Source organism: Emydura macquarii, unplaced genomic scaffold (assembly GCF_026122565.2).
Source record: "Emydura macquarii macquarii isolate MOO-44397 ecotype Brisbane River unplaced genomic scaffold, CSIRO-AGI_Emac_v2 contig_3345, whole genome shotgun sequence".
Classification (NCBI taxonomy): domain Eukaryota; kingdom Metazoa; phylum Chordata; order Testudines; family Chelidae; genus Emydura; species Emydura macquarii.
In genome coordinates this window covers 7,351,315-7,378,403 of record NW_027133482.1, presented here as the reverse complement: position 1 = coordinate 7,378,403, position 27,089 = coordinate 7,351,315, and the positions used below count along the sequence as shown (strand labels likewise).

At 56.4% G+C, this 27,089-nt stretch overlaps 2 protein-coding genes and 1 long non-coding RNA gene across 5 annotated transcripts in view; all 3 read right to left on the bottom strand.

Annotated features, from left to right (window-relative positions):
* Positions 1–1,146: 1,146 nt before the first annotated feature.
* IDH3B (isocitrate dehydrogenase (NAD(+)) 3 non-catalytic subunit beta) lies at positions 1,147–19,323 on the bottom strand. Of its 2 annotated transcripts, none has more exons than XM_067533481.1 (12): positions 19,241–19,323; positions 19,041–19,121; positions 16,543–16,635; positions 14,542–14,662; positions 12,917–12,977; positions 11,287–11,419; positions 10,302–10,435; positions 9,171–9,273; positions 8,142–8,288; positions 7,810–7,904; positions 7,480–7,540; positions 1,147–1,337 (listed from the first exon to the last, which is right to left on the bottom strand). In XM_067533481.1, the coding sequence occupies exons 1-12, from the start codon at positions 19,274–19,276 to the stop codon at positions 1,260–1,262; spliced, it is 1,143 nt and encodes a 380-aa protein (XP_067389582.1). In that variant the 5' UTR covers positions 19,277–19,323; the 3' UTR covers positions 1,147–1,259. The 2 variants fall into 2 exon arrangements, with proteins under 2 accessions (XP_067389582.1, XP_067389581.1); XM_067533480.1 differs by lacking the exon at positions 1,147–1,337 and adding an exon at positions 4,497–6,706.
* On the bottom strand, positions 3,441–3,979 carry LOC137143709 (uncharacterized). The gene is made up of 2 exons (XR_010917240.1): positions 3,831–3,979; positions 3,441–3,800 (listed from the first exon to the last, which is right to left on the bottom strand). It is a non-coding gene; the product is annotated as an uncharacterized lncRNA (long non-coding RNA).
* A 1,019-nt stretch (positions 19,324–20,342) lies between the features above and the next one.
* The window catches only part of VPS16 (VPS16 core subunit of CORVET and HOPS complexes), a 51,662-nt gene continuing 44,915 nt past the window's right edge, over positions 20,343–27,089 (bottom strand). For both annotated transcript variants that reach the window (XM_067533529.1, XM_067533528.1), the window contains exons 17-24: positions 26,850–26,958; positions 26,256–26,353; positions 25,898–26,005; positions 24,788–24,865; positions 24,212–24,381; positions 23,259–23,355; positions 22,659–22,762; positions 20,343–21,716 (exon numbers count right to left, since the gene is read on the bottom strand). In XM_067533529.1, coding sequence (XP_067389630.1) covers positions 21,572–21,716; positions 22,659–22,762; positions 23,259–23,355; positions 24,212–24,381; positions 24,788–24,865; positions 25,898–26,005; positions 26,256–26,353; positions 26,850–26,958 — 909 coding nt within the window. In that variant the 3' untranslated portion in view covers positions 20,343–21,571. The remainder of the gene's footprint in view (positions 21,717–22,658; positions 22,763–23,258; positions 23,356–24,211; positions 24,382–24,787; positions 24,866–25,897; positions 26,006–26,255; positions 26,354–26,849; positions 26,959–27,089) is intronic.

The following is a 27,089-nucleotide window of genomic DNA, read 5'->3' as shown; positions in this document are numbered from 1 at the left end:
AAATGAGCAGTTCTGTTTTGCCCGGGTTTAAGTGGCCGGCAGAGACAGGCCAGGCACAACCTCCAGGTCCCCTTTGCCCCTGCTTAGCTCTTTGTCCCCTCCCCCAGCCATGTGCGCAGAGGGCAGCAGACTGCTGTAAGGACCGGCCTGCTGGGCAGCTACACGTGCTGCTGGAGAGAGGCTGGTTTTGTGGGGGCGGGATTGCCCAGCCAGGGGACTGGAGCAGTGCTCTGAGCTGGCACAGACAATCTGCGTGCACCGTGTCTGGCGGCTGGGTTTTGCTCACCTGTAGGGTCTAGGTGAGGGCCAGATTTGCAGTCAGAAGGGTTCTCGCTGGTGTGGGATGGCACGGTCCTTGCTGGGTTGTTGGCCTTCCTCTGCAGCGGGATGGGGATTGCTGCTGGGTCCATCGGGACAGGTCTCCCAACTGGCAGCTTTCCCCTCCTGCAGGGTCTCACTGCAACCCCCTCCCTGCCTGTCTTCTCCCGAGCAGAGCAGAGTGTGGCGTGCGTGTGTGCCTCCATTGCTGTGGCTGTGAACTGGGCAGGGTGAGCGGAAGGGATGGGGCTGTTCTGCAAGGTGGTAATGGCTGTTGTGTTTCCCCAGTGCCTAGGGTTCTAGGCCCTGCTGCCTAGACCGGCCCCTGAAAGCCGCGTTCATCTCGGGTGGACAGACCTGCCCCTGAGTGGAAGGTGGGGAAGTTTGCAAGTGCAGGTGTCTGGCCTGGCCTGTAACAGCTGACAACTGATGGGTTTTAGCTGAATTGCGATAGCTGGGGTCAGGAGCGGTGTAGCCAAGGGACATTTCATGGTGGGAAAAGAGGAGCGCAGGGGACAGGCCAGCTGATCCTGGGCCCTTTTGGCCTCACCTGCCAACAGTGTTACAGCACTGCTCACCTGCCGCTGGTTTCCCGGCCAGGGCCCGTGTGTAACTGCTGCTCAAAGATGGCACAGCAACCAGCAGGGGCCAGAGCATGATGGGGGAGTGGGGATGTCAGAGCAGTTTTGAGGCTCATGCTTGGATCATTTCTTAGCTTTGACAAACGGCAGAGCCAACCGGCTAGTATCTGCTCTGGGCTCATCATCCCCAGTAACACCACAGGGGCACCGGGGGGGCAGAGCAGAGATCAAACCAAACCCCCCCAGCAAGAGAGCAGCAGCCTGCTTTATTGTGCGCTACAGCGAGGCCCCCGGGGAAGGCAATAAATTACCAGCAGATCAAGTCCAAGCAGCGAGGAGGAGCAGCAGCCTCTGCGTGGCCTAGTCAGCCAGGGCTGCCATCACAGCGTGGGTGAAGTCCAGGGACGTGGCGTAGCCGCCCATGTCTGAGGTTCGCACCTGCAACGAGGGGGGGACTGTTAGCATGGCACAGAGCTGTGCTCTACATGCTGCAACCTGCTCATCTGCCAGCAGCCTTCGCCCTGAGGGGTGAAACCTCCCCTGGAGGCCAGGCCTTGTGAACCAGGAAATGCCACGTGCCAGGCTGGCAAACGCCTGCTTTACAGAGAGGTTCTCTGCGCTGGGGCCATGGCTCCTTCCCCACCCCGGGGCCTGGGACGCTTTACAAACTCCAGTGACAGGCGCCTCACCTCAGCACAAGCGGGTGCGGCTATCGAGGGCTGTGACCAGCCCACAGGAACTAACGTCTTTGGCAGGCCCGAGGGCTGGGAAGGGGGAGCAGCTATTTCCACACTGCTAAAGGGAGGGTGACCCTGGCCCAGCTCCCTGGGGAGCGTGACGGTGACAGCAGGTTTGCAGAACATTCCCCACCCTGCACTGCAAGGGGGCAGAGCAAGGAGCCAAACCAGCTGTTCTAGGACTTGCTGCCAGGCTGTCCCACACTGCTCCTGGCTTCCTGGGGAGAGGCCCTGCCCTTGTAGCCTCCAGCACAGGGGGAAGGGTTCCGCCACCATCGTCCTGCCTGTACATGAGCCCGGCTTGCAGGCAGCTCGGGGCTTGCTCCAGCGCCCCGTGCCAGGCAAGGGAGTGCTGAGAGGAGCAGAAGCCAGGCTCCTTTCCGCCCACCGGAGCTGTGGAGCCCCTCTCTGATTCCCTCTGCTCTAACGGCCGCTGGGAGGAAGCAGCTCTGAATTTAGAGCGAGTCCCTTAGCGTGTCACTTTACTCCATTCAGCTGCAGTCCTGCTCCCGGCAGGGGGAGGAGACCTCACCCCCACCCCAGACAAACTGAAGGACCCTAAAAAGGGTTATGCTGAGGAGCTGCCTCACTCAGGGAGGCAGGCGATGCCCCATGCGCTGAGTCAGGCCCATCCCTGCAGCAGCAGGACAACCTGCAGGGGACGAACCCAGCCTGCTAATGAGCTGCCCGGAGGCGATGGAGCTGCACCTACCCTTGAGGCCAGAGAAATGAGACCAACGGCCTAAGAGAAACACGCTTCTGATGGGCACATGCCCGTAAACCTGGCTCACTTGCCTGCTCGCCCCGGGCCAGCCCTCAAGTAGGTGTGTGCCAAGCCCTGCCCAAGCACCCCCCTGCAGCGCCTCCATTGCCAGCACACCTGTGCTCAGCTCCCACCCCTCGTGTTGCTCCAGCGGTGAAACCCGGCCCAGCACTGGGGACCAGGGGCTCTGTGGTAAGCAGGAACGCGCTGAACACAGGGGCTGTATCTGCCACGGGGTCAGGGCAGAGCGTGGGCAGCCCCCTCGGCCAGGCTGGGGGCAGGGGTGAGTGGCCCAGTGACAAGGGGAAGGAGAGCTGGAAGAACTGATACAATGCGAGAAACCAGCTTTACCGAGGGCTTGTCTGCACCACCCGCAGCAGCAGGTCCCTGCAGACACGGGGTGTGTGTGTGTGCGTGCGTGCGTGCGTCCGTCCTGCATCTCCCCTGGAGCACGCGCTAGGGCAAGGGGAGACGTCTCCTGGCAAGCGAGCGCTGTCTGCAGCCGGGGCTGGGGCACTTTAACTGCTCACGCAGGGGCTGTGGATTTCTTGCTGACGTGCGACATGAGCAGGGAGAGGTAAGTCCCAGCCCGGGGGCGGCGGCGCTGTCGTTAGCCTGCACGACACGAAGTGGGGCCAGACGACTAAAGAAAGTGACTGGGAGTCTGGAAACTAAACTCCCCAGGGCCTGGCAGGGCAGCTGGGCCCTCGTTCTTATCCTACCTCAACCCATCGCTGGGCACCAGCTGTCTGGCTGGGCCGGCCCCACTGGGAGCAGCCTGAGAACCTGCAGCGGGGGCTGTGACGCACCATTGCCCCTTAGCACCAGGCCAGTCAGGTCAGCTTGAGCCACTCAAAAATCCCCCCCCCCTTTCCTGTGCCTGGACTGCCACCACCCCCCTCCCGCCTAGGGGCCACAGGGACCTCGCAGGCTGCCCTTACCCTGCCTCAGGCTAGGCAGTGAGAGAAGGGCGGGCCCTGCTTTGACTTACAGTAGCTCTGGTCCCCAGCCGGGTCTCTTGCCCCCCCCCATGTTGGCAGCTCAGTGGAGCCCAGGAGACGCTGCCTCCTACTTTACACACACCCAGCCGCAGCCCCCCACAGCAAGTCTGGGGCCTATTTCCATGCCTGCCAGCACAGTCCGGGCAGAGAGCCACCGGGCTGCATCCGCTGGCTCCCTGGCCACCTTCGAGGAGCCGTGGGCTCTGGCTGCGTTCTCTGCTCCATGTCTCCTGATCCTGGCTGTCATGAGCTGGTCCCCCTCCTCCATGTGAACCCTGGGCTTCGTGGCGCCCCCCCCTTGGGGCCTCCAGTCACAGGCCTGGCACTCAGCAGGTGTCCTCTCTCAGAGGGCTCCCGACCAGCTCCGACCACAGCAGGGTGCTGGGCTTCTCTGCGTCCCCTCCCCTCACTGCTGAGTTCAACTTCCCACACCCTACCCCGTGCATCTCTGCCCGCAGCACCCTTCCCTGCAGCCTCGCCCCACCTCCCTGCAGAATACTGCTGGCAAGCTCACTGTCCGAGCCTGCTGCTGCTCTCTGCCCGCCCCCCCGCTGGCTCCCCTGCTCCAGCCCATCAGCCATAAGCACCTTGTCTTCATTTCCACAGCCCTGCCCCCCGGGCCCACCCCACCTGTCGTCTCTCCTTCGCTAACACGACAGCAGCTCCTGCCTGCACTCAGCCCCTCTATCACCCCTTGTTCCACTGCCCCCTCGCCCCAGCCCAGGTGCTCGCTCACGCTGCCCTCCCCCTTCGGAGGAACTCCCATAAACAGCCACAAAGCTCTCGTTCTCCCCCAACTCTCCTCTGACGTGACTCCCACAGCAGCAAACCCCCCCCGCCTAGCAGCATTATCTCACTGCTTCCTCCTCCTCCCCCCAGTCTGCTCTTTGGGGGGCAGGAGTCTGTGTGCAGCACCAAGCGTCCTAGGTGCACGTTCTACACCTGCCCAGACACTACACACTTGCTAAACGGCAGGCCCAGATCTCTGGGGATGGCCCGTGTCAGGCTCTCCTGCTCCAACAGCACAGCCCCCGCCTGGCGCAGGATGTATGATACGCTGGCAAAGGCATTGGGCCAGTCCGTCTGTTAGGGCCAATCCCCACAACCCGCAGAGTCCCACGGCCGCTCAGCGGGCTCCCTTAGGCAGAGCCTTGTCTGCTCCTCTGCTCCCTCCAGGGGCCAACTGCCGCCGTTGCCCGGCTCAGGGCTCAGCATAGCGACCTGGCCCCTGCACTGGCCCAGCAGGGCAGGACGGAGGGAGGGGGGCCCAGTAACCTTTGCAGGGTGAGCCCCGCGTGCAGTTCTAGGGCAGAGCTGGAAGTCCGAGTCAGGGAGACACGCGGCACCTGCGCCGAGGCAGGCAGAGAGGGGAGAGTGACCATTTATTCACGCTCACCCGTACACAGCGCAGGAATGAATATATTCTGCAGCTCCTGCAGAGTCCTCGCCCCTCGCACTGCCATAAGGGCCCGGGAGCCCGAGGGACATGCCTGCCATTGGCCCCCACCTGCCTTCATAATCTGTCACCCACAACAAGCTGCCTGCAACTGCTGCTCTTCAGGTCTCCCACCACAGCCAGCCCCCACCCCGGTTCCAGCCGGCAGCCGGCACAGCTGGAATCCTGCCGGAGGCAGAGGCCTTGGTCTTAACCCTACGACAGACCGAGCCAGGGCTCCGCTGTTAGGATCTACATTTCAGAAGCTCCCACAAATGCAGAGGTGAACACTGGCTGGTGCCTGTTTTCTGAGCACAACCGCCTGGGCACGGAGGTCCTGGCATCACACAGCACACCCCATGCAGGCAGAGCAGCACATGCAGGCATGCTAGCCGCAGGTGAAACGTGAAGCCCAGGCAGCCACGCGTGGCCTGGCTAGAACAGCTGGTCTACTCTCTTGGGGAATGCAACCTCCTAAGTCACTGCAGAGCCTCACACTCTGCATAACCCCCTACACACACCCCCGGGTACGACCCCTGCTTAGCCGCACTCCCAGTGCCAGGGCAGGAGCTGAGTGGAGCTGAGACTGAGCTGTGGTGAACCATGGTGGGGGTGTGTGCAGGACAGGCAGCGCGATTCTGCAGCAACCAGGACTGTGCTCTGCTCTGCAGCACACCAGACAGGCGTGCACACTGGCTTAGAGCTCCGCAGACAGCTTCAGGGACAAGCCTGAGTTTTGTTCCAGAGGCTGGTTGGCGGGACGGAAGGAGGAAAGCAGCCTGGAGGGACAGATGGGTCCCAAGGTTGGTTTGCATCCGCTGGAAAGACCAACGGCTCCTGGATTGCCAGTTTACCTGCAGGGGGCCAGTCTGGGCCAGCGGGAGGAGTGCGCTAGGCCCACTTCGCTCCAGCTCTGCTCGGTGGCTAAGACATTTCTTTCTGCGGTCAGTGCAGAATCTTTATTGCTAACAGAGTGGGGTGGGCAGGAAGTTAGTGGGATGGCTGAGGGCGAGGTAAAAAGCCCCACCACACACAGACAGACGGACACACACAGTGGGAGGGACTGAAAATTCCAACTTTCCATCCCTTCCAGACTAATGGGGATTACATTCTCCTTTACTCCAAGCCAACGCTAGACTTCATTTGTCAATCTGTGGACCGGGGGGGGTCTCCACCCTGAGGGTCCCCAGCCACAACTACGCCCCTCTGGAGTAGGCAGATGCTCCTGCAGCTGCAATCAGGGGCTAGACAAGACCATCTAGACGTGACAGCCTGGTCAGCCACGCTGCAGGGGTGCGTTAGCTGGAGCAGCTGTGGGACATTTCGGCCTAGTCCTCCCAGCTTGAAAGCACTGTACAAACGTGAACTATTGGACCCTGAGCTGCCCCGCAAGGCAGGGAGGTCAGAGTTAACCCTAGTGTCCAGAGAGGTGAACTGCCTTGTCCCAGGCCACACAACAGACCAGTGGGAGAGCCAGGATTAGAGCTCAGGCATCTTGGCTCCCAATCCTGCACTCAGACCGAGTCTCTCTTTCTAGTGACCAATCTGACCATGAGTAAGGTTGGTAACTGAGATAACTGGGCTGGGGAGAGGCAAGTCCCTTCTCCTTCCAGGCCGTTGTTTCAGGCTGGCCGGCCCCAGCAGCCGAAGAGTGGGTGACATGATACAGGTTCTTCACTGGGGGTGGGAGCAGGGCGAGAAAGGTCCATTAGTTTGTAAACTAGAGACAGGTGCTGGAGAACAGAGTGAAGTCCAAGGATTTCCCACACTCAGGTGGGAACCTGGACACCATAATGTGGGTGCAGGTTGTCAATCACAGACTTGATGAAGTCAGAGGTGGTGGAGTAACCGCCCATGTCCCGTGTCCGAACCTAAAAATCCAACACAGGGAAGGGGAGAAACAAAAAGGGAGAAATGTGGATGTGAACCCAGGGAAACAAACACAAGATGGGACAGGGAACACGGTGACAGCAAAGCAACTTCCCCCAGCTCCTGATCACCCTTAGGAAAAACCCCTGAGCTCCCCGCACAGCCCTGCTGCAAACGGGAAGGATAGACGCTAAAGAGCTGCCAACCCCCCCCTTAGCTTCAGGAGTGCCACAGCCAGCAGGGATCGCAGCATGGGTACTGGAGACGAGACGGGAGCGAGACACTAACAACACAGCAACGTTCACCAACTGCGTCCGTCTCTGTGAACAACCGTACAGCTCAGGTTAGCTGGCCCGCATGGCTCAGCATCAGCTTTGATAACCAGGGCGTGGAGATGCCGAGACAGTGACCTCTGCCCAGGGTCCTCATTCCTTCTGAAGAGCACGAACTCTACCCAAGAACTCAACCAGGGAGGGGTCAAAACGTCTCCACAGCCATCACAACAGGAAACCTGTCTGGCACAGGTCAGAATGACGTGCACACGAGCGCAGCAGGGCCTGAGAATCCGTTTGCTATGGTGCAGCGAGTCCCACGCTACACAAGCAGGCCAGCCCCGTGTTAGGCAATTCCCCTACAGTCTCCATCCGGTGGCAGACAGAAGGAGCCAGAGCCAGTCTCAGCCAGCAGGGCTCCAGAAAGGAAGCAGACACTCCCTGAGCTCTGGACCAGGACAGGCAATAGATAAGCAGCAGTTAAAGCGCTGCCTGGTACTCACTTTACCGACTTTAATCACCCTCTTCACCGCATCGGAGATCACATTGGAGTGATATTCCAAGCTGGCAGAAAGAAAGACAGACAGACAGACTTCAGCTCAATCCCTGTGCAGGCCAACGCAATCAGCAGCCCACGCACAGGGAACACACCCATCAAAGCGTGTACATGGGCTGCCTCCCCGGTACACGGCACACAGAGGCAGGCGTGCCCTGCCCCCTCCCTCCCACCGCATGTGTCTGTGCCGTGTGTGCACGCGTTGGAGAACAATCCGGGGTCGGCCCTGCTTTGAGCAGGGGGCTGGACTGGGGCTCTATGGTCTATAAGCACCTACTTGAGATGGCGCAGCATGTTGGCAGCGGAGAGCAGCATGGCAGTGGGATTGGCAATGTTCCTGCCCACGGCCTGGGCAAAGGGATGGCGGGCGCCCTGTGTGAAGAGAACCACAATCAGGCTGAGTTCCACATGCTGATGCAGGGGGACAGGGCTCCAGCCCCATCCTGTGACGGGCTCTTTGGATAAGCTGGCCCAGTGGCAGGAGACGGAAGACACCAGAAGCTAGGGAACGAAGCAGCTCTGTGGCAGAGAGAGGAGGTGAACGGGAGATCTGCAAAGGGAAGTTACCACAACGGCCCACAGCTGCCTTGGAACTGCCGAGTCCCTTACCATTTCAAACACGGCGTACTCAGCACTGTAACTCTCCCCGGGAACCACGCCGGCGCCTCCCACCAAGCCAGCAGCCAGGTTATCAATGATATTGCCATACAGGTTTGGCATGACCAGGACATCAAACTGGTAGGGGTTCTGCACCAGCTACAGAGAAGGGAACAGAAGCAGGTGTTTGAGACCCTCCACATCATTCCCGCACTGGCTCCATCTCAGCATGGGCGCGTGTACTTTGCACCACTTCACGCAGGGCTGGGCCTTCAGGGCATACCTGTGCTGATGAGGTCACCCAGAGGGGCAGATTTCTCCCAGGTCTAGACAGGTCAATGAGGGGCTCGAGCAGTGACATTAACAGATTAGTGCCTGTGCATTGATAGGCAAACTAGCGTCCTGAAAGGCACCCAGGCTCGGCAGCAGCACCAGGGTGAGAGGGGAATGGAGTTGACAGCGTGGCCGCCCCAAGAGTCCCCAGGACAGATGCAAGACAGATGCTGCTCTAGGAACCGCAGCAGCCAATGGCCAAGAGGTACAGAGAACGTTACTGAAATAAAGAACCCAGCCACACACAGGACTGAGACCCTACGCTCTCGAAACCGGGCAAAATGGTCACTGAGACGTCCCAGCCTGGAAACGCCGGGCACCCTCCCTCCTTTACTGGTAGGACTGGGAATTTACTCTTCTGTCAGAATTACTCCTGCAGGCAAGTAGGATTTGCAAGACTGGATTATCTGGAATTATCACAGGAGGGCTGATTACCAGAGGCACTGGACACCTGCAGCACCTGCCAGCCTCAGCTGTGCAGCCCTGACGTGTCTACGTGCACCACATGGGACATGATACAAAGGGATGCGTGACAGTGCAGTTAACATGGGATCCGTCACAATCCCATGTCAAGGACAGCACTCCAAGGGGTGCCTGACCTTGCAGGCCATCATGCCGAGTACTTTACCTGCTTTTCTCAAGCAGACTATCAACAACGGAGGGTGCAGCATGGATGCGCTAGGCGACGGGAGTGTGAGCAATTCTCACCTGCATACAGCAATTGTCAATGATCATGGTGTCGAATTTGATCTTGGGATACAATTCTGCCACCTCTTCACAGCACTGGAGGAAGAGCCCATCCCCCAGCTTCCTGAGGGAAGAGAGCGACAGACGTTCATTTTAACAGACTAAACACTGCCCCAGAGCAGGGGCAGGACGAGGGACTCAGCCAGCCAACAAGCTTTCTGACAGTTTCTTTTCAAAAAGATCACTGTCTGAGCTAAACCCAGAATGGCTTAGAGAGCCAGGTAAGTCCCACTGCACCTCACAGACGCATGTGTATATATGACGGACAGGTGAAATCCTGGCCCCACTGAAATCAGTGGAAGTTCTGCCACTGAATTCAATGGGGCCAGGATTTCACCTAGAGAGTGAACAAGCTTCTCACTCTCCCCATCAACATCCTGATGATAGTTGGATCTGGCCATGTGTCTCACACTGCTGGGATCTCCATTATAGAATCCTAGCAGATTAGGGTTGAAAGGGACCTCAGGAGGTATCTAGTCCCACCCCCTGCTCAAAGCAGGACCAACCCCCAACTAAACCATCACCAGCCAGGGCTTTGTCAAACTGCACCTTAAAAACCTCTAAAGATGGAGATTCCACCACCTCCCTAGATAACCCATTCCAGTGCTTCACCACCCTCCTAGTGAAAAAGCTTTTCTTAATATCCAACCTAGACCTCCCCCACTGCAACTTGAGACCGTTGCTCCTTGTTCTGTCATCTGCCACCACTGAGAACAGCCTAGCTCCATCCTCCCTGGAACCCCCTTTCAGGTAGTTAAAGGCTGCTATCAAATCCCCCCTCATTCCTCTACTCTGCAGACTAAACAAGCCTGGTTTCCTCAGCCTCTTCTCATGTGTCATGTGCTCCAGCCCCCTCATCATTTTAGAACACCCCATGCTGGTGTTTTAAGTATGTGTGGGGAAAGAGCACTAATGTCAAGGAAGTTTCAACATCTCTGCAATCTGAGTTGCGCTGCTTTGCTCAAGATCAGAGGCTCTTACAGGAGACAGAGAAGGGATTACCAAGACCTATCACCAGGGCACTGGGTGTCAACTGTTGTGTATCCCATACTGCTAGACACCCCACTGTGGTCACATTCTCATCTCACTCACATGATGTTGGCTTTGTGCACTGCTGTGACCTTTGAACGCCCTTTCTTGGTGGCATAGTCAAAGGCGAACTTGGCGATGCGCTGCGACTTGTCCCGGGTGATGATCTTCAGGCATTCGATTACTCCCTTCACGCTCTGAACATTGACGGAAACACATTAGCGGCTCTGGCTGTGCTGGGACCACACAACCCAGTGTTCTGCCACAGCTGACAGTGCACACGCAATGAGAAGGGCCACTCAGCCCTGCCAGGGGCATGGCACTGGGCTGCAGCTATAGCCCTTGGACTGGCACCGATCTCAGTCTCCAAGGGAAGCAGTTTAACTCTGGGAAAGGGAAAGGACAGGAAGAGATCTTGGGCATCCCCCCTAGCGAACACTTAAGACACCACAGGGAGAAGCACCTGGGAAATTCAAGACAGCCCAGCTCCTCAGGGGTCCTGATAGTCATTTCTCCAGGACTCTGACCAGTCTAGCATGTCCCCCAAAGCACCACTTCTCCTTGGGAGACCATTCTCCAGCCAAACGCTGTCAGGAAGCTTCTCCCAATACCTGGCGTTTTCTGTTTCCTGGACTCATGCCATCACTCCTGGTTACACTACTAACTACACTTCTGACTCCACATTAACCCCTCATCCTCCTTGGGTTTTATACTTGTCCAGTACCCATAGATAGTTCGAACCCCACCCCCGTGGCTGTCACACAGTCTAGTTACAAGCATTTTCTCCTCTTCAGCCTGCCCCTCCAACACCCACTGCCTTTGCTTGGATCAGACTCGTAATCCTCTCCTGTCACAACACAGGAAGACTCTTCCCCACACTCTCCCAACACCATCACGCGAGAAGGGTCTGAGCCAAGCTCTGCGAGGACAAGGCCATGAAGGCAGTGAAACTCACTCCCAATGGCACTGCACTGGACCTTGGCGTACCAGACGCGTGGCCCAGAACAGGCTTCCCCCCATGGCACAGAAAGGGATGAGGTTTCCCTACCTCGTGTTCCAGAGAGCTGTACTCCCCCTCTGTCTGCTCACGGATGATCACAAGGTCCAAGTTGTTGTGTCGTGTTTTAAAACCAGGTAAACTGTTCACATGGACCACGTTGGCAAACAGGTCTAACTTGCGCCTGCGAGAGAACAATAGGATCAGTAGAGTTCTTTCCACCATAACTCCGTGGGATGGTACAGACCTGCCTGCATCAGACTTTTAAAAGACATTCTTCCATACAAACCTAGCCCCGTTGCTGGCCACTAGCTAATTCCATTTCCTTCCTTCACTGAGGCCTCTTGGGCCCTCTTCGAGACGTGTTCATAAACAGACATCCCAAACCCCATGTTTTCCTCCTATCTATCTTTCCTGAAGGATCTCCAAGAAACAGAGCCAACAGATCACGAGTAAGAAAAAAATAAAGTGTCTGGCTGGTGAAGATTTTCCAGATGCCTTTTTGTGCTCAGATAACCCACTGACATGCCTGCCCTGGACCTAGTGCCTACGTGAGGCGTCAGAGCACACTGACTAGCTCGCTTGCGTTAGGAGATTTCTTACTAACTTTTGTTTGTAAGGTCCGAGGCCTTGTTCTCGTGGCTAGGCAGTAGCAGCCATGTTAGGAGAGAGAGCTGCCATGAGCTACGTTGCAGCTAATCACATCCTACACTCCTGAAATTACATCAAGCAATGTAATATCAGGCTGCTAAGAAGGTGCTACTGTCCTCACAGTACCCACCTCCAGATAAAGAAACAGATCTCAAGACGTTTACAGAAAACTTTGTTTGATCGCATTCTGTCTGGCAAGGAATCACTTATCAACAGTTGTGGATGTAAAATCTACACTTATTGTTTTGTCTTATGGTTCCCACTTCTCCATTGTTTACCTGAATGATTTGTGTCTGGTTCTTTGATTGTTTCCGTATGTTGCATAATTAACTGTGCAATATTTAAATCAACTAAGTTGCTGGGGTGTGATTAGTTGAAAAAAACCCTCGTAATGGGCTACGATTGGTGTTTTGCAGTACTTTTAAAGCGATTGGTTGAGGTGTATCTAAGCAGGACCCAAGTTTTAACTATATAAACTCAGGTAAAAAACAAAACAAAGTTCTTTGGAACCTAACTTCAGGACACAGCCCGAGATCAGAGCTGCCAGACCTCAGCACCCTGCCAACTGTTTTTACAGAAGCTGGAGTTCCCAGATGATCTAATCCTGATTGGCCACAAGGAGAAGTTTGTCTGCCTCATTGGGAGTGGTGAGCATTGTATGCTTAGTGTGTGTATTCTGTTTTGGTAATTGTTAACAAATAAGAATATTACTGTGTAAGGCTCCATCACTAGTAAAAGAACCCGCAAGCCCGTGGAAGGTTATGCCTGGAGCTCTATGAATTGGGAAAGGGTGGGTACTTCAATTAACCCAGTTACACCTGAGCCTACGGCCTGGGAATGGGTGACCCTGAGCCCTACAGTGTGAACTGGGTACGGGTAGGTGCCTTTCTCCCGGAGCCCTACGGATTGGGAAAGGGTGGGAGTGCCTGAACTAGATTACGCCTTGAGCCCGCGGATGGGGGTAAAGGTGGGGTGCCCGGTGCGCAGGTAACGTGACGTGCAGGGCTTTGAACACGCAAGACAAACATACCTGAGCCTCATGTCATAGGAAGCCAGTTCTCCTTTGTACTCCATGGGAGTGTGGATCTTTCCTGTAATGACAGAAAAGCCAGCAGAACTGGTAAGAAAGCACATGTACAAAATCAACCCCCAACCACTATAAACACTGGGGACCCCACAGCAGGGACAAGGGGGAACGAAAGAGGATTCTGTTTCTACCCTTGTGTAAGGGCCTTACAGTGCTGCACAACACGTGAGAGCTCATTGGAAAGCCTGAACTCTGGCCCCTTTGTACCGCTGGGCCACGTATTACGTGATCGAGTCTCTCAGCAAAAATTGGACTTATACCCAATCAGGTATCAGAAGCTAGATCTATTTAGCTAACTGAAAACAAGACTAAGAGGCAAAATGATCTGTCTGTCGCACCCATAAAGGGAGAAGACATCAGATACTAGAGGTCTCTATCTAGCAAACAAAGGTAGAACAAGATCTAATGCCTCAAAGTTGGAACTAAATAAATTCAAGCTGGAAATAAGATGCGGTTTTTTTGGGGGTTTTTTTTGCAGTCAGGGTAATTAGTCATTGGAACAGTGGTAAATCTTCCATCATGTGAAGTCTTTAAATAGAGATTGGATGTCAGACTAAAAGGTTTGTATTTGAATTTGAGCCAAAAATGTGCTCTATGCAAGAATCACTGGGTGAAGGTTTTTGCCCTGCATTATGAAAGAGACAGACTAAATCATCATAATGGTCCCATCGGGCCTTAAAATCTAGGGCTCTAGGATGCCACGCCATTAGGAGTGCTGGCTGGATGAGACAAGACTTAAAACTACTACCCAACTACGGCAACCTCTGGGGGGAAGACAGAAATCCCCAGGCACTTTTGTAAGAGTCTGGCACAACGCTGGTGTCCTGACCAATGTTTCCTCAGTCATCAGAGGTTCTAACATTCCACGCAGCAGTACGCTTGTATTACAGCTGGAGGGTAACGTGGGCTACAGTTTGTACAGAAGATACTATGCAAGATAAAGTGATCCTGCACTGTGTGAGCCACTGCTAAGTGCATTACGGCTGCTGAGTCTGCTTCACACAGTCCTCGCAATGTCCACAGCAGATCTGGCGCTGAGCAAAGTGCTTTGGGACCCTTGGCGTACGAAACATCAAACCAGAGAAAGCTAAATGCTGTTCTGCTCCTTTCCATCTTGACAAGCGACAGCAACATGACTCCCCTCATGTGGGGAGGCAGTGAGATTACCCGAGCCTAGGAGCACCTCATCTACCTGCATTCAGAAGTTACAAACACTCAGTGCCCCCTTTTTATTACTAAACATCCCACCAAGTTTTCCAGCACCCATCACTTTCCATCCAAGGATCAGAAAGGTACTGAGACTCCCCAGTTGGTCAGCTGATAAGCACCAGTCCTATTTTACACATGAGAAACTGAGGCACAGAAGTTAAGTGAGCGTCTCAAGGTCATATAGCAACTCAATGACAGAACTGGAAATAGATATCAGGAAAACTGGCACCAAGTTTCCTTCTCCAAGCACCAGCCTGCAAAAAGCCCTGCAGTCTGAACGTGTGGTTTGGAGGCTGGGGAAGATTTCTGTAGCGTGGAGTGGGCAAAGATGCAGTCCGTGAGCTGGCACCGTTCCATACCTATAATGGCCACTTTACTCTCCTTCATAGAGTCCACAACCTCATCCAGTTTTTCCTCTGATGCCATGTTCTGCACTTCACTCAAGTGGTGCTCGTCAAACTCCACAGGGACGTTAGCAGCCTGCCCAATACAGACAAAGATGTAAAGACGGAGCTTTGCTGGGTCAGAGTTCAGAGCTGTTCATTAAACCACATTATATGTATTAGCCAAAATGAGCTTGGTGACTGGATGGATCAAGAGATTGGGATACAGAGCCTTTCACCTTCAAGTCTCTAGTGCCTCTCTGGGTATAGGCTGAGGATGGTGTGCATTGACAGGAGGGGACTGGATGGTTTAAGGGATTAGGAATGAGATCAGGGCCTCAACCTCTAGGTTGTTTATTCCAGTCCAGCTCCAGAACCACAATGAAATGTTGTTGTTTTTTAAACCATGTCTGTGTTTAGGAAGTATTAACAGGTCTATAAATCCTAGCCAAACAATAATCATAACACTGAACTTTTGTTTAAAGAAACATTATATAGAAATATAATCATTGGGTCTCTCCAAGGAGGGTGGTGTTATGTTACAGAAACCATGTTCAGACTACTCAGGACTTGACATTTTTAGTAATTTATTAAACTGAGTGAATTCTCTGATCGTGCATAGTTAGCAAACTAGGCATGTCCAGCAAATGTTAACAGTCAAAAAAATTGGAGAGGGGTGCTGGTTTTTTAGAAGGTGAATTTTGAGTATTCAATAAATGGTAACCAAATACCTAAGTAGTCTTTGGCTATTTTTCTGGGCATGTAACTGATGTTATTAATTTTTCCATAACAACCACCTCCTATATTTTTTGAGCCTTTCTTCTGGAGTTGGATTCTTTTTCCAATGGGAGGCGATCAGTAACCTAACAGCTGCTATGAGAGATTCTGGCCTGGTCTACGCTGCTGCCGACGGTCGAAGGGAGAGACACAAGCTACATAATGTAGCTTGTGTATTTCCTGTCGACTTACTTACGTTGCTGTACTACAGCATCTTCAGTGCACTTTGTCGATGGGAGACACCCTCCGGTTGATGCAATCTCGCCTCCTTTCAGGGAGGTGGATTAATGGCATCAACCGGAGAGCACTTCCGGGATCGACTAAGTGGGTCTCCAGGGCCCACTCAATGGATCCCCGAGGAGCTGGCAGTGTAGACACACTTATTTTCTGCCATCTGATGGCTACTTGCTTCCCAGATCTCAGTCCAGTCCTTAGTATAGTGTAGATGAGACTTTACACAACTACCTCCATGTCAGGAGATACATTTATGATTGTTGCCCCTGCTGTGCTTAAAAGCAGTTCCGTCTTGTAACACAGCCAGTGTTTTATGTGTTTTATGTCTGTCCCCAAAATGTGCTGCTCTGTTAGTCAGGGCAGGGCTGTAGGATGGACTGGAGGTGTGGTTAAAACGCAGTTAAGAGGGTTCCAGACATTTTGAGCAACAACAGCATTGTAACCATGACCCCCTAACTCAACTGGTGTAGATGACCCTCAAGCATCCATATCATAACCATCACCACAGCTAGTATGAGACTTTTACAGCAGTCACATCAGACACATCAAGGATTGACCGGGCCGCAGTAACTGAACTCATCTTCTCACTCTTGGAAATGGGACCTTTGAGGTTAGGGTCAGTGCACACTGGGTATATAAGACAAGTTTGGCACGGTTGCTACCCATGTTGATCCTGTTCTGGGGAGAACAGGGGACATCCTCCTCCAGGGTTCTCAGTCTAGCACCCTTCCTCAGCACTGAAGAGAACAAGTGAGTTGAGCTTCAATTAACTTATAGAAAAGGATTTAAGAACTAAAATGGTTTTATCCACCCACAACTCTCTGGGAGCAGGGGAAGGTAACAACAGCCCCACCTGGATATGGCAGGAGCCACATACACAATCCAGTTGCCTTGCAAGACAACTCCTGCCATTACATCATTTCTCCGTCTTCCTTTCAGTCTCAATGAGGAGTAAGTGGCTAGTACCTTGAACACTTCTTTGACAGAATGCATGAGCTCCGGGCCAACCCCATCTCCAGGCAGCATAGTGACCTTGAACACCCCTTCACGTTTCTCTGACTGGAACAGGAAATAAAGAGGGATTAAGTCTCCTGCCACTATCCTACACAATATCACTCAACAAGGGACCAAAGCATACTCCATCTGCAATACTGCATCGCCCTCTTCTGGGACAGCAAGATCAGTCAGGGTCAGTGGGAAGGAGGGGGCGCTCATGCACTACATGACAGAAACAGCAAGATAAGAACTGTCATTCTCAAAATGGTGGGGGTCATCAATGCCTTTCACCTACTTCTCTAGATCTCATAGCTATGGGCAGGAACAATCCCCTTTTTGGAGCTGGTACCATGATTTGAAGCCTTAGAACTTTCAACAGGTGAATAAGAGTTGCTAAATCCTTCTCTGTTGACCAAGGTCTCTGGGAAACACCTAGTCTCTGATGGAAAAGGATACAGAAGCCTTCCAGAATAAATTGATCCAAGACTCACTGTAGCAGCATTCAGTTTCCCCCCATGAAACTTTGATGGATTAAATCAGATTAGAGCCAATGCCCAGAGCAAAGCTTGTGTCTTTCAAGTAGCACATAGAGGGTCAGAGGTTGGATGGTATTTGTTCCCTGTACTCAGGAGACAGCTTTCCCTTTAATCTAAACCATGTGACATTCACCCATATAAAATATTAACAGATGTCTTTATATATAAAAGTTACCCAAATTAAGGTCAGTCAACACAAGCTACAGAGTCAGAGAACAAGCACTTGAGATGGAGATTTTCCATTAACTTTGCCTCTTTCTCCATCATGGGATGAGAAAGACTAACAGAGCACCCTATTTAACATAGGAGACTATTCATCCATCCTCTCCAACACTAGCCAACACCTGATGCTGCAAAGGAAGATGAAAAAAATCTTAGTATACCTGGCCACTGTTGTATACAGGGCAAAATATCCCTTTCTAATAACTGTAGTCATCAGCTGATGTCCAGAAGCATGGGATATTATTGCTTCATTTCAACACAAACATCTATAGAATGATCTTAGTTATAAACTTAACCAGGCTTTTTAAAAATCTGACCTTAGTGTTTGACCTTGACCCTTGTCTATGAATTATTTAACCATGTTCTGCATAAATAATTGTTTTTTATTTGTTCTAAACATACCTGTCATTAATTTTCAGTGACCCATGAGGCGACAAAGTTTTTTTAAAAAAAAAAAAAGGCACTAACCAACTTCCACAAGAAGTCATAAATCCTATTAGTCAAATCCTGTTAGGTCTTTTCCTTCCTAGACTAAATAGCCCATGCTTTTGCAATCTCTCCCAATATGTAAACCCCGCCCCAGGGCTCCTAATTACCCTCTTCTCCCCTCTGTATTGCCAGCCCAAGCATTCAAAAACCCAGGGTACAGCTCCAAAAAGTCATGGCTTAAAAATAGGTTTTATAAAAATATAAATAATAATTTGGGGGTTTTTTCTTCGCCTTCTGGATTTTCGGTTCACAATCTTAAATCCTCAGCATGAGAATATGCTTCCCTTTTTTAAAAATAAAAGCTGAGACGCATATAATCATTTGACGTCAGGCGCCGGTGCTTTAAGAAAAACACCACATACTGCAAGACTCACAATACAATCATGAGTTGGCAACACTGTCGACTCACAATCACAGCTCTGTCTTCAAGATGCAATCACCAATGGCTGCCCTTTCACCGCACAGAGCACCCAGTAAACGGCTCTCACAACCCCACTTCATCATTCTCCAGGTGAGAGTCCATATTATCCCAGGTAGTATTTTCCACGTTATTCTCTGTCTTTTTAATGCATCCTCAGCACTTTATTTCTTCAGCTGCGGTCACTGTATCTTTGCTCCTCGACTAGGGAGAAATATCCATCTACCCCCTCTCCCCATCCGACTGTGCTGAAGAAAGAGATCGCACTCTGAAACCAAATCCACACCTAGGCCTGTACGCTGGCAGCTGGGAGATCAAACGACACGTGATGAACACGCAGTCACTTCAGATGGGGAGCGACGGGCAGACGCTCAGCCACGGGGGTGATGAGTGTGGTACAGGGGCCTACGCAGACCTACAATGCACATGTTGAACAAAACCGACCCCAGGACTGACTCCAGGGGCCGGTTTTGTTCAACATCTTCATCAATGATCTGGAGGATGGGGTAGATTGCACCCTCAGCAAGTTTGCAGATAACCCTGAGCTGGGGGGCAGTGGTAGATACGCTGGAAGGTAGGGATAGGATACAGCGTGACCTAGACAAAATAAATCTGATGCGGTTCAGCCAGGACAAGTGCAGAGTCCTGCACCGAGGACGGCAGAATCCCAGGCACAGCTACAGACTGGGGACCGACGGGCTGGCAGCAGCTCTGTGGAGAAGGACCCGGGGGTCACCGTGGACAAGAAGCCGGGGAGCAGCCAGCAGTGCGCCCTGGCTGCCGGGGCCCGTCGCGTCTCTCACCTGGCTGCGCGGTGCCGGCTGGGCGGCGGCGGCGCTGCAGAGGCTCCTCCAGACCCCGCGGCCCTGGGGGCGCAGGAGACCCTGCGGGGGAAGGAGGCAGAGCATGAGAAACCCGCGGGCCCGGCCCCGCCTCCCAGCCCGTCACCCGCACCCCAGGGACCGGATCGGGGCCGTCCCGCCGCCCCCCGCGCGGGCCTCACCCCGGCAACTGCCCGGACGCCTCTGATTGCCGCCATCTTGCAATCCCACAATCCCACGCAGCTCCGGAAATGACGACTTACCCCCCTCTCCCACGGCCCGAGCGTATATACGTCACTTCCGATTGACGCCTCCCTTCCCCCGGCGCCCAGATGGTCCTGCGCGCGCACCCTGCCCCGCCCCGCCCCCCCCTCGGCCCCGTGCCCTGCAGGGCTGCCCGGGCCCCCCCTGCGCCGGGCCCCCCCCGGCTGCCGCTCCCCCACCCCGGCTGCCGCTCCTCGGGCGCTGCTGGCCGCTGGGGGGCTCCGGGCTCTCCTGGTGCCCGCCCCGGGGCTCGGCGCTGTCTGTGTGAGACCAGCTGCCCCTCCCCCCGCCGGGCCTCCTGCGCCGAGCACAGACCGGCGGCTTGCTAGCCCACCCCCCCAGCCCCACGGGCACCAGCCCCCGCCAGGCAGCAGCAGCCCCGGGGCCCTGCTCGCAGGTCGCCTTGGCTCTCGCTCCGCATTGCTCTGGGGGCCGGGCCCGGCTCATGCTGTCTGCCCGCCCGGTCAGGGCCATGGGGCGCGTGTGGCCAGGGTTCCTGCAGGGGGAGCTGGGGGTGGCCATAGCGGGTGGCTTTTGCCCACTCCTATAGGGCAAGTTCCCAACCCCTGTGCGGGACCCTCTGCCTGCTGCCTCGGAAGCACGGCCCATGAGGGGTGGGCAGGACCGCGGGCGGTGTCTAGTCCACCCCCTGCTCAACGCAGGGCCAGCCCCGCCTGAACCATCCCAGCCAGGCTTGGTGGAGCCGGGCCTTGCACCCCTTGTGGGTGATGTCTCGGGCCGGGTGGGAGGTGGTTGTTTGCAGCGTGATCAGGCCCCAGCCTGCTCCCAGCGCTGGGGTGTCTGATGTCCAGGGGCGCTGACTCCACGCTGCGACTCCAGGGCAGGGGGGCGGGCCGGCTCCAGGCAGCGCTGGGGCAGCTACTCAGGGCATGCAAGGGCTGCTAAGCGCCCCAGGCAGCAGTGAGCCCCTGAGGACTGGGCTATGAACTCTGCTGCCCCATGGCTGGTGAGGGAGGAGTGGGGCAGAAACCCCTGGCCATGGGGGAAGCACTCCCCATCCAGCTGCACTCGGGTGGGGCACCATGACCAGAGCTGTGGGGGGAGGGGCAGAAATACAGGATGGGTTAGGCTGGGCCAGTCCAACCCTCCCTGTGAGCTCACATAGGGTTCAAGGAGGGGGAGGGGCAAGTAGCCACCCTTACCTCCATCAGCCTAATTCCATTTCCCCCCATGCGGGCTCTTGGCTCTGTGCACACACCAGCTCTACCAGGGGGGAGGAGGCAGAGACAGGCTGCTTTCCCTTCAAACTACCCCCCAGCACCACCCCCCTTTCTCCTAGAGGAAACACCACCCAGAGTCCAGCTGCAGCTCTCCTGGCCCAGCTCCTGGGGTGGCTGTGAGGCGGGCGCTGCTCTCTGCCCAGTGGGAAAGGTGTCAGTCAAGGGGCATGGACCCTAGGAAATCCCAGCTTCTCCACGTGGGGCAACAGCAGTCAGACAAGGGGGGTGGGGGAGGATCTCAGCCATTTATTGACCCTGGTGAAGGTTACAGTGTGATAGGCCATCTGCCCCCCACCCTGTGAATCCAGACCCCACAGCCTACAGCCCAGGTGCTAAACTTCAGAGTTCACTGCCCCTGACCGCCCTGCTGGGTGCCACATCCCTTCCCTTGCTCCCCCAGCTGAGTCCATCCCCCCCACCAGGATGGGGGATGCTATGCTGGAGAGGTGCCTATTCCCATGGCCCCAGAGCTGCCTGAACAGACGGGATGACTCCCTCACCAGCTTTTGTGCTGAAAGGAGCCGCTGTTGCTGCAGGGAAGCAAGGGCAGAGCAGCTGGTGGAGAAGGGAGCAGCTTTAGTGAGGAAGATGGGTACATGCACAGGGTAGGGACAAGGCTAGATCCTGAGGGCTGAGCAGGATGGGGCCACCCTGCACTCATAGGAACAGAGAGGCAGCAGGGGGGGACTAGCTGCACCATAACACAGCAGGCGAGTTCTGCTCCCCCCTCCAGCCAAGCACCCTAAACCCCAACAGGCAGGAGTTCCTCCCAGGCCAGGGATTGCTGTCATCTAAGATTCCCCAGTACAGGGCCCCAGCTCTACATCTACATGTAGATCTGGATCTACATACGAGAGAAGCCCCTTGCCTCCTGTCTTTACAGTGGGGGTGGCACCTGGCTGGAATGTAACATCTGTACCAAGACAATGTCCCCTGCTCCAGCTTAGGAAGATGCAGGAGGCGGGTTCCCAGCAGGATGCTGTCAGGGGCAGGACGGGGAGGGAGGGGTTATTTTTTCAGGATCTGAGCTTTCGCGCGGTTGATCTTCTCCACGACAGAGGCGGCGGTGGACGCGGTGCACTTGGACAGGATGAGGTTCATCTCGCTCTCATTCTTGTGCTCAATGGCAGCATCGGTGGCTTGGTCCAAGTCTCTGCCAGTAAAGGATGGGGGAGTCAGAGAGGCAGGTTCCATCCCCCCCCCTGGATCCCCTCTGCTGTGGGCCCCCCCCATCCCACCCACTGACACTGCCCTGCCTCAGCTGGCGATCTCGGAGCTGGTTCAGGGATGCCTGCCCCTCCGCCCCCATAGGGCGCACGTTGCTGAGGATATGCACCTTCCCCTAGGGACATGGACACTCACATGCAGCCCAGACAGAAGCTCAGCACACAGGGAGGATGCGCATTCCTTGCAGGCAGGCGCACACCCCGCCTCCTGGCTGCGAGCAGGAAGGGTGAGGAGCAAGGAAGGATGAAAGTGTGCCCACTGTCCGTTGGGGTGGGGGGCGAAGAAGTACTCAGCCTTGGAGTTCATAGCTCCTGGAGTCTGGGTTAGCTCTGGGTACAGGGCCCTGCAGCAATAATCATGGCGGCCCAGGAGCTGATACTCACCGCACCCACTCAGACCTTGGTGCTCACAAGTGCAGGAGAGGGTAGAACTGCTTCTCCTCTGCCAGGGGCAGGCTTTTCCCTGCTCATAACATCCCATCACCCTGGCTGAACTGCCCACCTGTTCCCCATCTCGCTGTGACGTTCCTCCCACCCTGGGGGGGCCCCAAACCCCCGCCCTGTGGTTCACAGAGAGCTAGGTATTAGCCACGGTACACAGCCAAACCCCAGCGCTCCGAAAGCAGCTCCTCCCCCACAGAGCGCAACACCCCCTTCGCTGAGAGGGATCATGCTGTTCAGCATGGACGGGCCAAACGGGAACCCACGGCACCCAGGTGACATCTGCAAACCCCCCCCCCCCCCCCCCACCACACACACACACGCACTGCATTCAGAAACCCAACCAAGCCCCTCCCACTCCCAGGCTCAGACACACCCCCCATGCCTTGGCAGGGGGCTGTCCCCCATTAGCTCTGCAGCAGACGTACCCCACCAGGATGCAGGCCTTGACCCTCTGCTCCGGGGTCACACGGGCAGCGTACTTCTTGGCCTCATGGCGGTTGTGATGCTTCATGCAGATTTCGACAAAGGGCTGGTATGGAGAACAGGGCGAGGGGAATCAGTGATGGCGGCAGGCTTGGCTCACGGGGCCGCGGTTCTGGCTCGCTCCTCCCTGGCCCCAGCTGCCTCATCACAGCCCGGCCTCCCTCTCCACCCGCTTCTGCCCCTGGCTTTGGCCGTGTTCTCTAGTGCCCCTGGCGGCTGTGACCGGAACCCGCGCTGGGGGAATTCTACCGAGAGCTGGAGGAGAGGTGAGCTTCCAGGGTCCTGCGCTGGGACGACCCACTCCCCAAGCCAAGGAAGACCCGAGCGGCCCCCCATCAGGAATCTGCCAATGCTGCGTCAGAGCTGGCCAGAGGGGGCTGCATCCCTAGTCCCACGCTCCCTGCCAGCTGAGCTCTGCACTCAGCTCCCCGGTCCTGGCCGGGGCAGATCAAAGGCCAGCACCCCGTCTGTGGGAGCTGGGCATGAACCGGGATCAGACAGGCCCAGCCCGGGGGTTCCTTACAGTGAAGAGAATCTCTTACCAGGTACCCAATGGGCGACTTCTTACTCTTGGAAAACTTCTCCATCTCCTCCCAGTCCTCCCGCTCGGCCAGGGCACTGATCTTTAGCCACCAGAACCTGGGGAGCAGATACACCGCGGCTCTTACTGGGGCAATCAGATGGACTCATTTAAACACAGCCCAACGCACAGCTGCCGAGGTCTGCTGGGCCCATTCCCAGTGGGCTGGCTGTACATCGATCACCAGCCCAGCCCCATAGCCCCCCAAGTGAACCCCGCCCTGCCTTACCAGCAACGCTGGGCAGCTGCCACACCCAGGCGCGAGGGGAGAAAGACCCCAACAAGAGAGGGCTGATAATGGGACAGGCAGCTTAGGGCTCAGTGTGCATCCAGCCCGGGTCAGCAATGACCCAGCATCCCCATCTCGGGCTGTTCTGCGTGCTGAGACCAGTCACGGGAACCACTCCCTGTACTCCCCCGTCTGTCTGTACCCCTCTGTCATCTTACACTGACACGGCAAGACCCTTGGGGCTGTCTCTTTGTTCTGTTTGTACAGCGCCTAGCACAATGCGGTCCTGGCCCACAACTAGTCCCCTAAGCACAACAGCTATGGGTCCAGCTGCCCAATAACCTCCCTCTCCCCCCAACCAGTATTTACTCCTCAGTGCTGGGCAAAGCATCAAGAGCTGAAGGGGCCAGAGAACAGAGACGAGTCGCTACCCCAGCCACGGGTGAGAGCAGCACTGGAAGCTCATCATGCACCTATGATCTCCCATTGCTGCTGTCTGCACCGTACGGCTGGTGATAAAACACAGGCATCGGTCTCCAGGGCTGACCCTGCGCCTGCCCTGATTCCTGCCCCAGCTTCTGTCCAGGGGCTTCCAGCTCTGAACTGCGTGCACTTGGAACCGCGCCTCTGGTGTCAAATGCGTTCCTGGGAGCAGAGCCCGCCCGGCAGCCCCGGCCCGCGCTGACCTCTTGTCGGGGATTCGGAAGTCGCGGCACAGCTGCTCCGCCCGCTTGTGGCTGCCCTCCAGGATGAGGCCATAGACGGTGTCGTGCAGGGAGTAGTCTAGGTAGGGTTTGTCCAAGTCGTCCTGCAAGCGGCGCTGCAGCCGCAGCAGTTTGATCTGATCCTCTGTGGCCTGTGGAGCAGACACCAGGGCTGGGCTCATTCCCAGAGGAAGCAATAACCAGCTCCACAAGCGAGGCTACCCCGCCCCTGCCATTTCCCACCCCAGGGCATCCCCAGAGACACCAAGAGCTACCAGGGGAATGCTCGGGCTGTCTGGAAGGGGCTGTACTTTCAGCTCCTTCACCCGTCCCTGGTTTATTCCAGGGCCCCTCAGCCCCATGGATCGTCAGGAGCAGAGCACGCTGCTTCCTCAGCCCTGCTGCCTGGGTTCCCCACCTGGCAGGCCGAGTGCAGCTTCCAGCTGGGCCCCAGGCCCCTAACAGCAGCAGGAAGGCTCTCTGCAGCCGACCAGGCCGGTGGCAGCACCAGCTGGCCTGTGCCGACTCAGCCAGATGCCCACCCCTAGCCACACTCACCTTGGCTGCAAACTCGTTCTTGGCCTTGTAGTACTCATCCACTGCGTTCTGCAGGGCCGCCACACGCCCCTCGATCCACTGGAAAGGACACAGCAACCACCGGGTTAGTCACGGCCTCCCAGCCAGCCCGCCCCACACACCAGCTGGGGTGGCCACATGAGCCACGCGATGCCGGGAGCAGGTGCCTGGGGTCAGGACTTGTGACAAAGAGATGAGAGAAAGTCCCCACTCTGCAGTACTCGCCCACCTCCCACGAGGCAGGAAGGGGACTGGGAGGTGGCTAACCAGGCACGGTCCCACCTGGCAATGGGGCAGGAGCTGCAGCCTGGGCTCCGGGACATGGGCTCCTCTCCCTGTTCATTCAACCAGCAGGAAGCTCATTGTCCAGTCTCTCTGGCCAGCTAAACCCCTTCCCACCCCCCGCTGAGCCAGAGAAGTTCGGGAACACCCTCCCATCTCTGCCCAGCCTGCACCACGGGAGGAGCGGAGCTGGGCTGCTCCCGGGCACACCCTCCCCAGCGCACTGGGGCTGTCGCAGGGAACGGGGGAGGAGGCGACTCAAGGTTTTCACAGGGATGCTGGAGACCAAGCATTCGGGCTCTGCGCCAGGCAAGGCATGCCCTCTCCCAGCAGGCGATTCGGCAGTGCCTGCCCCGACAGGCTGGGGCCAGCCCAGGCTGATCCGGTTCAACTCCACATCAGGAAACACCCAACTCCCCCTGGCCTTCCGAGGCTGGGCTTTAAGGAGAACTCAGAGCTAAGGGCAATGAACTTTGCAATCCTCCCACTGAGCCCTCCGGTTCCTCATGTGAGCAGCCTTCTGCCCACACCACACACACACTGCAGGGAGGTCAGCACCCCTTCGTGTCGGGCCCTGAGTCCCCCCCGTACCACAGGGAGGTCAGCACCCCACAAGGCGTCTCCCATCTCAGCACATCTTTATCCCCTGCACCAGTTCGTACACCCCTCCTCAGAGGCTGGCAAGCCTTGGGCCCAGACGGGTGGATCCTCCAGCCCACAGGGAGCAGTTACCGTGTTCCTACAACGCTAACAGGGGGTCCAGCAGCTCTGCCCCCCGCCCCAAGGCCCTGCCAGCTCCGGGACACCCACCTTCTCATTGGAGTAGCTGGAGTGCACGTGGAAGTTGCCGAGCTCCTGGTGATCGTCGTCCTGGTTGTAGAGATCCTTGAGCGTCTCCAGCTCCTGGTGCTTGCAGAACTGGGAGACGATACGCAACGTTAGCGCCAAACCCCGCCACCCTGCCCGCGTCAACAGGTTCCTTAGGGAGACACTGGAGACAAAAGGCTCAGACCCGCTGACCCAGCACGGCACAGATAATCACCGCCAGCCTAGAGCGCCGTGCTCTCACACCACCTGTGGGGGGCAACAGCAGGCAGCACACCCCTGTGAGAGCCAACGTGCAGGGAGCCCCACCCTTACGGGCACGGAGGGGCAGCCCACCTCTCACCTGGCGGTACAGACTCAGAGCCACCGGCTGCTTCTGAAGAGTCATGAAGAAAGCGCCACGATTCAGTTCATTCTTCAGGTGCAGCACGACGGTGTAAACTGGGGCAGAGACAGCACGTCAGAGGGGCTGCAGGTGCAGAGACTTCCCCTGCAGTGGCCAGGGGAGGTTCCAGCCAGCCTGCCCTCAGCTGGGCCCAGCATGTGGGGTGCAAAGCTGGGGGTGGGGAGAGACGCTTCTTCACCACCCGGGGGCTGGGACGCGCCATGACTTGCAGCTCACGGAGTTTGGCCGGACTCTGAGCTGGCTTGGGGGGGAGGGGGAACGCCTCCCCCCTGCCGGTACGTCAGGGCAGGAGGGCAGGTCGGGGGGCTGCGACCTGTTCAGATCTTGCCCACAAGGGGCCCAATCCTGCTGCTGGGTGTGGGGTGCGAATGGGCCCGAGACCCAATCTCATCCCCAGAGACTGCTGGAGCCAGCCCAGAGTAGCTCAGATACCAGAGACCTGGGTCTGTTGGGAGCCAGGGCCTGGAGCCAAATGGCTCCAGCATCTCCTGGCCTCCAGAGCCCAGGGAGCCCTTCCCCACCCAACTGTACCTAGGTCTGTGTCTCCGCTCTCGATGGCTTTGTTCAGGGCCAGCTGGCTCTTTTTCATCTTCAGCAGCAGCGGGACCTGCTCCCCGGACCTGGGCTCATACTCCAGCAGCTGCACCCGAGAGAGAGAGAGCACATGCCCTTCAGTGCACAGGCAGCAGGGGGGTGCACCGAGGCAGACCCCAGGTCCTGCATGCCGGGTAGGGGTCCTGAGGCAGCGGGCTCCATTGCTTCAGCAGGGAC

Coding starts and splice junctions, on each gene's coding strand:
- IDH3B (XM_067533480.1), bottom strand. CDS start 19,276: ATGGCGGCAATCAGAGGCGTCCGGGCAGTTGCCGGG. Junction 14,663..16,542: donor CTGTCAAAGAAGTGTTCAAG/GTACTAGCCACT, acceptor TGTATTGGGCAG/GCTGCTAACGTCCCTGTGGA. Junction 10,436..11,286: donor ACAGCTCTCTGGAACACGAG/GTAGGGAAACCT, acceptor GTCAATGTTCAG/AGCGTGAAGGGAGTAATCGA.